This window comes from Suricata suricatta, chromosome 16 (assembly GCF_006229205.1).
Source record: "Suricata suricatta isolate VVHF042 chromosome 16, meerkat_22Aug2017_6uvM2_HiC, whole genome shotgun sequence".
Taxonomy (NCBI): Eukaryota; Metazoa; Chordata; class Mammalia; order Carnivora; family Herpestidae; genus Suricata; species Suricata suricatta.
In genome coordinates this window covers 11,543,572-11,553,405 of record NC_043715.1, presented here as the reverse complement: position 1 = coordinate 11,553,405, position 9,834 = coordinate 11,543,572, and the positions used below count along the sequence as shown (strand labels likewise).

Here is a 9,834-nt window from a genome sequence, read left to right as displayed (position 1 = left end):
GGGGGACGCGCCCGGCGCCCCCAGCCCTCCTCCGCCTCCTCCTGTCCGGCGGGCGGCCTCCTCCGGCGCCTCCCTGCGCCCGCCCGCCGCCTCCCTCCCTCCTTCCCTGCGGCTCCCCCGGCTTTCGGGAGCCCGGGGGCGGCCTGTGGCGCGCCGAGACCGTGCCGGACTGCGCCTCTTTGGACCTTGAGGGGAAACATGCGTTTGGCTTGGATCGTTTTAAATTCTTAGTTTGGGATCCCCGCCCGCCTGCCTCTTCCGCCCCGCGGGTTTTCTTTTCGTTATTCTTTTTCTTTTTCCCTTTTTTCCCTCCCGGTCTCCTTTTTGACTCCCTCCCTCTTTATGCTCGCCCAACCCTCCCCCCGCTGCTGAGAAGTGGGGGAGGGTCTTGGCCTCCAGGTTCCCGCCCCACCGGGGCCCGGGCGAGCATGGGGGGCAAGCAGAGCACGGCGGCCCGCTCCCGGGGCCCCTTTCCTGGGGTCTCCACCGATGACAGCGCCGTGCCCCCGCCGGGAGGGGCGCCCCACTTTGGGCACTATCGGACGGGCGGCGGGGCCATGGGGCTGCGCAGCCGCTCGGTCAGCTCAGTGGCGGGCATGGGCATGGACCCCAGCACGGCCGGGGGGGTGCCCTTTGGCCTCTACACCCCCGCCTCCCGGGGGACAGGCGACTCGGAGAGGGCGCCCGGCGGCGGAGGGTCTGCGTCCGACTCCACCTATGCCCACGGCAATGGTTACCAGGAGACCGGCGGCGGTCACCATAGAGACGGGATGCTGTACCTGGGCTCCCGAGCCTCGCTGGCGGATGCTCTACCTCTGCACATCGCACCCAGGTGGTTCAGCTCGCACAGTGGTGAGTCCGCGGGCGGTGGAGGCCTCGGAGGGTGGAGTGCGAGGGAGGGCGCGCCGGGGCGCCCCAGACCTTCGCGCGCTTGCGAAGATTTGGATGTGGAGTGCGCGACCTGCATCTGTCTGCTTTCCCTTTGGTTCCTGGGGATGAATGAGATATCTATCCTCTAGAAAAGAGGCTTCCTGCGAGGCTGCGTTTTAGGACTTCAGGCGTTGGTTCACTTGTGGATGAGCAGAGCGAAACCTGCCTATTGAAGTCCCATTTATTGGCCTCACCATCCTCAGAAAGGAGGTCTTGTCTGGCTTCTAACAAGTCAGCCTCGAAGCTTCCTTTCTGTCACTGCAGCATTGTGCCTGCCTCGCCGTTAACAGAGAGAGGGATCCAGTTTGATCAAACAAAGAGTGTGAAAAGAAAGAAAATTGGGGACAAGTGTTGTTTGGATTAGGGCTGTCACTTTTGCTGGGAGGAAGGGGTGCCCGATTTTGCCAATCTCGTGCCGGAGATCTGTTCAGATTGTTAAAAATGGAGCAGCCGGAAGGCTGCTGGCATAGACAGGTGTGGCCTGCTGAATGGAGGGCCTAGCGGGGGAGCCTCCCTCCGAGGCTTTGCAGGGCCTGGGCTGTGGTGGCGGGTGCTGCATGCAGTAGGTTGACTCTCTCATCCCTCCATCTTTTTTCTTCCCCTCCATGCTAAGTGCTAGGTCTCCCCCGTCATCCGTATCCTTTTGGAATGGGGAGAGGGCACTTTATTGCCTGGCTGTTGGTCCCTCACAGGGGAAGAGGAGGATTCAAAGAATGTGGACGAATTCATTTTGTGAACTTCTGGTGACAGGCCACCAAAAAGCTAGAGGAGGGTTTCCCGGGCCCTGACTGGCAGGGCGGAAAAGGCACTGGCAGGAGCTTCTGGAGGAAAACAGGTCTATCTGCTCAGCTAACCTGAGAAGCCAGGTTAGGCTTCTAGAAAATTGGTCAAAAAGGGTGTGGGGCCTCTATTTGCTAATTGGCAACGTGGAGTGAAGAAGTTAACGTATTCAGACGTCTTTGAGAGAGTAAAGAAGATCTAGATATTGTGTAGAAAGAAGAAAGATTGCTTTATGGAGGATCTATCTATTGGATCACTGTTCCAGCTCTTGTGAAACAGGGTAGACTTTTTGAATCTTTTTAAATTTCTGGTAATTGTCTGGCTTTTGTTGCAATTTTATAAACTTTAATTTGTGAAATCACTTTTGAGGGGGAAATAGTGACTAATTTAGGGTAACACTGGAAAGTGGCTTTTGAATTGTTAAGATGGTATTTTAATCCCTGAACAGACCCCTAGATACCATTGGAGCTTCCTCGACCTGCATCAGTTCTCTGGCCTGAATGAGATGCAAGGTGTGACTGCTTTGGGTGCATCAAGATATTTGATCATTTTTAGACATCTTGAAATCAAAATTTTTTCTTAACAAAATCTGGTTTAGAGTTAGCTGTATTTGAGAGATGACTGTGGTTACGTTTTTGAAAGAACCGTCATTACTATCTGATTTTTAAACTGGAAAACACTGTAAGAAGATTCTCTAAAATCACAGAATTTTGTGTGTTGCAAAACAAATGTAGTCTTAGAGACCCTTGTCTGGGAAAGTAGTTTGCATTTTGCTAAAACTTCTTATCTGTCTCTTACTAGAAACTTCTTTTTCCTTATTCCACCGGGTCCCAGGTTCTGTGTTGGAGTTAGGAGCTTGCAGTTGGATTCCAGAATTTCAGACTCTTCAGCTGTAGAACCGGAGTTCAAGTTTTTTTCATCCAGCTGTGGTGAGGGTAGGAGGAGCCACTGAACCATGAGAATCTGGAAAAAGTTGGGGCATATTAATCCCTTTGGGACTGATAATAAAGCATGTGTGAGGCAGCTCCTAATATTTTGGGTAATACATTTTTTTTTAATTATTTACACACACACATACACGTGGTTGAAAGTAATTTTTACACCCAATGTGGGGCTGAAACCCAGGACCCCAAGATCCAGAGTCTCTTGCTATATGGGCTGAGCCAGTCAGTCAGGTGCCCTAGGTAAGAAATTCTTTGTAGGACCATCCTGTCCTTTTGTAAGACAGTGGGTGTACCGGGCCCTGCCTACGACATGCCTCCACAAAGTGTCCAAATGTTCTTGGTGCAGGAGGGGTGGGGGGTGGGCACCATCCTGATCGAAAGTCACTTCTTTAGGGATTCATTCTTTTATTCAAATAAAGTAATTTGTTTTTCCTTTGCAGTTCATTTGAAATGAACTTTCATATTTCCACTTTTGGGCAATGGTGGTTCTGTCTCACTTTCCGGAATAGGCCACAGGATCTTCCTTCCAGGACATCCCTTTCCTCTCTTGTTTATTGCTGTAAGAGGAGAAACTTGTTTCTATTTTGGAGCCTTTGAGTAAGGTCCAAGCAGTTTTCGCTCTTGTGTCGTAAGAGTAGAAGTGTAAGGATTTCGGTGCACAATTGAGTAGATGCCTAGAAATTGATGTGATGTTGTTGCTTGTGTTTTTAAGGTGCTTTTGGAACTCCTCATGGGCACAGAAAACAGTTGTCAGTGGAATAAGTGGGGGAGTTCAGTGTGCACGAAGCTTCCTCAGAGAGAGTGAGCTGATGTTGTATGTGGAGGTAGAATACTGGGGTCTCAGCCCCTCCTGGGAGTAGCTGTGACCTTGGGTAAGACGCATCACCTCTCTTGAGCCTCATCTTTGTTATTTTTAAAATAGATGTGGAAATCTTTGGCAGCCAGCTTGTAAAGGTTGTTCCCCAAAGCCTCTGTGGATACGTAGCCATCACATCTGTCTTCTCTCAGTTCCTCTTGTGACCCTTGCACACCCTGGTCCCTGTAATTGGAATGCTTTTCCTTCCATTCTGTACCTGGGATAGCCCTTTCTGATCTCTTAGCGCTCAACTTAAATTTCTCCTTAGAGGCCACTCTTAAAAATTGCCTCCCTCATGTTAATCTCTCCAGTCACTCACCTTAACAGCACTTAACACACTTTGTAAGTGTTTTATTTATCCATTTGCTTTTTCTGTTTAGTTGGACTGAATTTGAAGCTCCGTGAGAGCAGGACTGTGACTCTTGCTCCCTTTTGTATCTCTGGCACTGTGCGTGCCTGGCACAAAGCTTTGTCGAGTGAATGAATTGGAGTGCCTCGTGTCCATCTTCTCATTTAATTGTCACAGTAACTCTAAGAGATAGACATTTTTATTCCTATTTTACAGGTGAGGAGACTGAGATACAGGACGAGAGTAAGGAGCCTCCACAAGGTCAAATAGCTAAGAGGTGGCAGAGCTGGGATTGGAATGCAGCTCTCCAGTGTCAGAACGGGGGCTCCTAACCCTTCCCCTCCTCTGCCTGTCATCCTGAAACACAAGGAAGCTGGGTGATGTCCTGGAAATTGTACTGGCCTGCGAGTCACAGGGCTAGGCTCATTTACTGGTTGGGCTACCAGTTAACTGCCTGACTTGTGACCTTGAGCAAGTGAGTCATTTAAGCCTCAGAGTCACCGTTTTGTGACCTGTAAGATGGAGAAAATAGCTGTCCTGCTTACCTTTCAGAGTCAGCGGTGAGGGTCTGATGACATAGTGTTTACAAAAGCCAGATAACATACAAAAGGAAAGTGGTGTTCCTGTAGGGGCGGTTCTCTGATAGTTCTCTGCCCCTCCTCTCTGCAGAATTTGCTGGGCAGAGAGATTTAGAACTGTGTGAACTGTTTCCCCAAAATGGAAGCTAGTGCTCTCTATTGAAATCTGACCTACATTGACAGTCCGTTGATAATAATGAATGCCATTGAGAACTGCTGTAGAAGACGAGAGTTAGTGTCCCTTTCTTTCCACATTAAAATGTAAATTTCCCTTTAAGGTGTTTAATGCCCTAAGGGACTTCTGGATGTGTTCTGGAGATCTGGTCATTGTTTTTTTGGGTGGTCCTGTTTTATCTCAGAAAATGGATTACTGGCGGGGTCGGGGGGAGGACGTAGAGGATCTACCATGTTAGGAGGAAGAGGTAGCTTGTTTTCTGGGTCCTGCTATAAAACGTCTGGTCGCTGAGGGTTTCAGTCCAGCATCTTCATCATGTGTCTGTATATACGTGCATATTCAGAAAAATCTAAACTGTTCTCTCTTGTCACCAAGTCTTCAACTGGGGCTGATAGGAGGTAACTTGTGATAACTCTTTGAACATGCTAGCAAGATATCTCATGGATTCTATTTTGCTGTCATGCTAGTGTTCTCAAATGATTTAATTGTCTCTTCTTAAATAATTAAGGAGGGTTGCCAACCCAATTATTGGAGTGGATCAGAGAGCCTCCCTGTGCCTCCCATAAGCGTGCGTTTCTGGGGGAAGGAAAAGCATTCTGTGGTCTTCAAAGACTGTGATGGGTCTCCTGCTCTGCAAAAAGCATGTTCTTAATGGAAGTTTTCTGTAAAGCAAAGTTTATAGTTCTCTGTTACCATGAGGGCTTATTTTCTGTAAAGTAAAAATTCCCTTGAGAAGCCAATGATTCCTTGAAGGTCACAGTCAACTCTTCCTCACTGAGGTTTGAAGGGTGTTGGAAGATAACAGTGGTTTCACTCTTCAAGTGTTTGTTTTATGGGATGTGTACATTTTGCTATTAAACAAAGACACACCCCAGATACGGCACAAAGAGTGCTCTGAGCCAGGCCACCCTGCACCAAAGAAATACACCTCCAGTGCCTTTTGGGAAAAGGAACATGATTTGTATTTTACAAATGCGATGTTCAACACAAGGTTATTGGGCACTAACATTTTGGCAAATCCAGTTTTAAAACTAAACTTCCAGTTTTGACAGTTTCAGAATTGGAAACAAATTCATAGAGAAGGGGTGGTAACTTACATGGACAAGTCTCGCTTCTCTAACCTTAAATGGGGGGGGGTTTAATGACAGTGGGTCGTTGAGGTTGTAGTACTCGAATCTCGAAGTTAGCTCAAAACCTAAATCCTAATCCCGGTCTTTTAGAATGCTAGATGAGTAGAAATTACCATCTGTTTCTTTTCTAAACTTTGTCATGGCCTCGTCTGTATCAAACCGTCCCTAGTGATTACTGTGGGTATAGGCTTGGTATGAGAAGGGACTTCTTGGAGACCCAGCAGTTTTCATTGCTGAATCTTCTTTTCTCATAAGGACAGAGGTTTACCCTTGCATGCAACAGTTGGGCTCCTGGTTGTTTTTTGCGTTGTTGTTGTTGTTGTTTTAATTTATTTTTTTCAATTTACATCCAAGTTAGTTAGCATCTAGTGCAACAATGGTTTCAGGAGTAGATTCCTTGGTGCCCCTTACCCGTTTAGCCCATCCCCGCTCCCACAACCCCTCCAGTAACCTTCTGTTTGTTCTTATATTTAAGAGTCTCTTATGTTTCTGTCCCCATCTTTGTTTTTATGATTTTTATGCTCTGTTTTTTGCTTCCCTTTCCTTATGTTTATCTGTTTTGTATCTTAAAGTCCTTATATGAATGAAGTCATGATATTTGTCTTTCTCTGACTAACTTCACTTAGTATAATACCTTCTAGTTCCATCCACAAAGTTGGAAATGGCAAGATTTCATTCTTTTTGACTGCAGAGTAATACTCCAGTGTGTGTGTGTGTGTGTGTGTGTGTGTGTGTGTGTGTGTGTATACACACATCTTTATCCATTCATCCATCGATGGACATTAGGGCTCTTTCCATTTGTGTGGGTTTTTTTAACTTTATTTATTTGTTCTGAGACAGAGACAGAGAGAGAGAGAGAGAGAGAGAGCATGAGTTGGGTAGGGGCAGAGAGAGAGAGAGGTACAGAGAATTCCAAGCAGGCTCTGTGCTGACAGAGTTGACATTCTGGGGCTCCAACTCATGATCCAGGAGATCATGAGTCAGATGCTTAACTGACTGCGCCACCCAGGTGCCCCAGGGTTCCTGGTTTTGATATTTGAGGGGTGAGTTGTGGGTATGATTGAATAACCTGAAGACCAACAATCATTAAGTGAGAAGCAAATAAAGAGACAAGTTTAATCTTTTTAAAAATTTTTTCTTTAAATGTTTGCTTATTTTTCTTTTTTTAATGTTTATTTATTTATTTTTGAAAAAGAGAGCTCGAGAACTTGAGCGGGGGAGAGGCAAAGAGAGAGAGACAGAGAATCCCAAGCAGGCTCTGTGCTTCTGGCACAGAGCCCAAAGTGGGGCTCCATCCCCAGTGTACCATGAGGTCATGACCTGAGCCAAAACCAAGAGTCAGGTGCTTAACCTTCGGAGTGACCCAGGTGCCCTAAGCCAAGTTTAATCTTAAAGCAGCAGCTGAGGTAGCTTCTCGATTGATGGGACTGTTTACCTTGAGATCTCCCTGGAGTTGTTAGAATTGAGAGTACAACCTTCCTTTGTTGGAAGTAGAGAGGAAGGGGGTTCACTGGGTCCCTGTAAACACCAAGTTAAAGGAGGCAATATAATTTCTAGTGCACTCTTTGGATCTATAACAAGAAGGAGGCAGATACACCAAGAGCTCCTCTGATTTCTGTGAATGGTTCAAAGGGTTTGCAGCCCAGTATTCTCTAGGAGGCTTGTTAACAATGCAGATGACTGGACCTCGCTCTCAGAATTCAGTGGAGCTAAGGAGAGACCCAGCAATCTAAATTTGTAACAAATGATTCTGAAAATTCTCTTCCCAGAGAAAGAACGCTAAATGCTTTTTTCATGCACTCATTAGCATGCTTCTCAGTATGACTAAACGGATCAAGTATCTCCTAAGCAGGATCCGTACAAATCTTCCTTTGACCTGCTCCCAGAGGGTAGCGTCACTCAGCAAGAGCATTGCTTATTGTATGACGGTTTTCTTTTACATGGAACCTCGCATTTTTCTCCAGGGGAGAGGTGTGAGCCTGTGTGCCTTAGTCCTGAGAATTGAAGTTGGCTCAGAACAGAAGGTCGTGTGGCAGTCTCTCCTTTCCTTCTGTGCTTGTCTTCCTCCTGATTTTCATTCTAAGGCACAGCTGCCTTTGGCTGCTTGTGCTACTGAAGGGCTTACAGAGCTGCATCCTCTTTTATGTAGCCCCAGCCGGCAGCTAGACAAGTCGAGATCCTAGAATGAATCCAGACTTTAAATGGACAAAATACCTATTTTTCCTTTGCTCTTACAAACCCAAAAATAGGAGACTTTTTGAGCATGCGTATGGAGATCTGTTGCGCTAAGACATTTATTTATTCCACTGGTATTTATTGAGTGCCTCCAGTATACTATATTCTGAATATTGTAGCTTTATGGGAGATTTCCTCCTCTTCCTCAGTTTTTCCATTGAATTAACAAATTCAAGGTTTTGTCCATGAGGCTGCTCTATGGATGGTATTTCCTCCTTCCTCTTCATTGATAATCTTAATTCTTTCCTAAACCCTGTTTCTGGGCTAGAGCAGGGGTCATTTCTTTGTGGTTCCAGTAAAGTGCTTGTTAAAAATTCCTCCTATATCCTAATACAAGTGGTCCTCTGTCTTCTCAATGAGAGTATCAAAAAGAAAAACTGTTTTTCAGACTCTTCATGTGTATATTTGGCTTCAGTATCTTTGTTGTCCCTAGGGCCACTTTTCTTTCTGGTCATTGAACACTGTTGTCTAGAAGCATGATCCTCCACTTTTGTAATCTTGCCTCTGTAAAATTTATCCCAAGCCGCAAATACCCATAAGGAAATATGAGGAACAGTTTTAACCCTTGGTCTTGTATGTCCTTGAGCTCCACAATGTTGATAGTCAGTGCTATTTTAAGTGATTTTTAAAGTCTTGTTTATGATAGCCAACATTGGTGACTGGAATGTCCTCCTCACCTCCCCCAAATAATTATTAAATGAGTGTTATATTAGAGTATTTTTTCCCTGAAAGTAAAGCATTTAAAAAAAATGCTCCATGCTCAGAGACTTAATGTGGATGTTAGCTGTAAGGTGATACCTTAATTTTTGGATAAACTTCACCTTATATGTAGGAATATGTAGTCATCTTGAGCTTAGTGAATTAGACTTGTCATAGCTTGGCTCCAGCTTTCTCATCAGTAGTACCTTTGGGCCTCTAAAATAAAAAGTATAATTAAATAAGCCATACTTCACAAGGAGTTGTTCTAAAATTGATCACTTCTGTACAGTATCTTTTAAGGTCAAGTTGATTTGTTAGCATGTGGGAGAAACTTAAATCTGATTCGCCCAATGATTTGGGATGGAGGTAGGCAAACCCAAAACCCTGGACCCCAGCCATTTTGGTTATTTTGTCCACATTTCTCAGCTCTTCTGATATTTTTTTCACTTGGTTTCTCTCCAGTAACCCTTTTTTTTCTTGCTAAGAGGCTGCTTTTCCTTAGTAAGGGTCATTAGAGTTCTTTGATCCCGCTGCCTGCCTGAGTACTTTGGAAATCCTACAAGGATTTGAGGGAGTCCTTGGGACTCCAACCCAAACCAGTGAAGTACTTGCCTACCATATATATTAACTTTCTGTGATATTGTTCTTTTCTACTTAGTTCATTTACACTTTTAATGCCCACTAAGATATAATACCATCCAAGTCATCTTTCCAGAGAAACTTTATTATAATCCCATTCCTATAACAAGTATCACCAAGTACCCATATATACCATATATTATTAGTTTTCCTCAATTCTGGTCAGATGTGATTAAAATATTCAAACCATTGCAGCCAGTTGCCCTGGAGAACTCTGGCAAGTCTAATACCTGTGGTGAGGGCTGCCTTGCATGCTAGCTGCCTGCCATCTTAATATCTGACCAGCCCAGTCTTGTTGGCTGTGTTTAATTCATCTATTCGCTACCTCCTCTCTCAGCCCAGAGGCCAAGTGCAGCATAAACGGATAGTGAATCTAAGCATCTCCAGTATTTTGAGGTATAGGAATCGCCTATGAAGTGGCAGACCTTTGAGAAATAGTATATTGTGAGCTGTTCTGTTTTTGCTGTGGCTTTGGAAAACCTTTGGATTCTTCTACTGAAAATTTGTTTGAAAAAAAAA

At 45.2% G+C, this 9,834-nt stretch overlaps 1 protein-coding gene across 1 annotated transcript in view; it reads left to right on the top strand.

Moving 5' to 3' along the window:
* Positions 1-42: 42 nt before the first annotated feature.
* The window catches only part of ZNRF1 (zinc and ring finger 1), a 99,228-nt gene continuing 89,436 nt past the window's right edge, over positions 43-9,834 (top strand). The window contains exon 1 of the mRNA XM_029925010.1: positions 43-852. Coding sequence (XP_029780870.1) covers positions 429-852 — 424 coding nt within the window. The 5' untranslated portion in view covers positions 43-428. The remainder of the gene's footprint in view (positions 853-9,834) is intronic.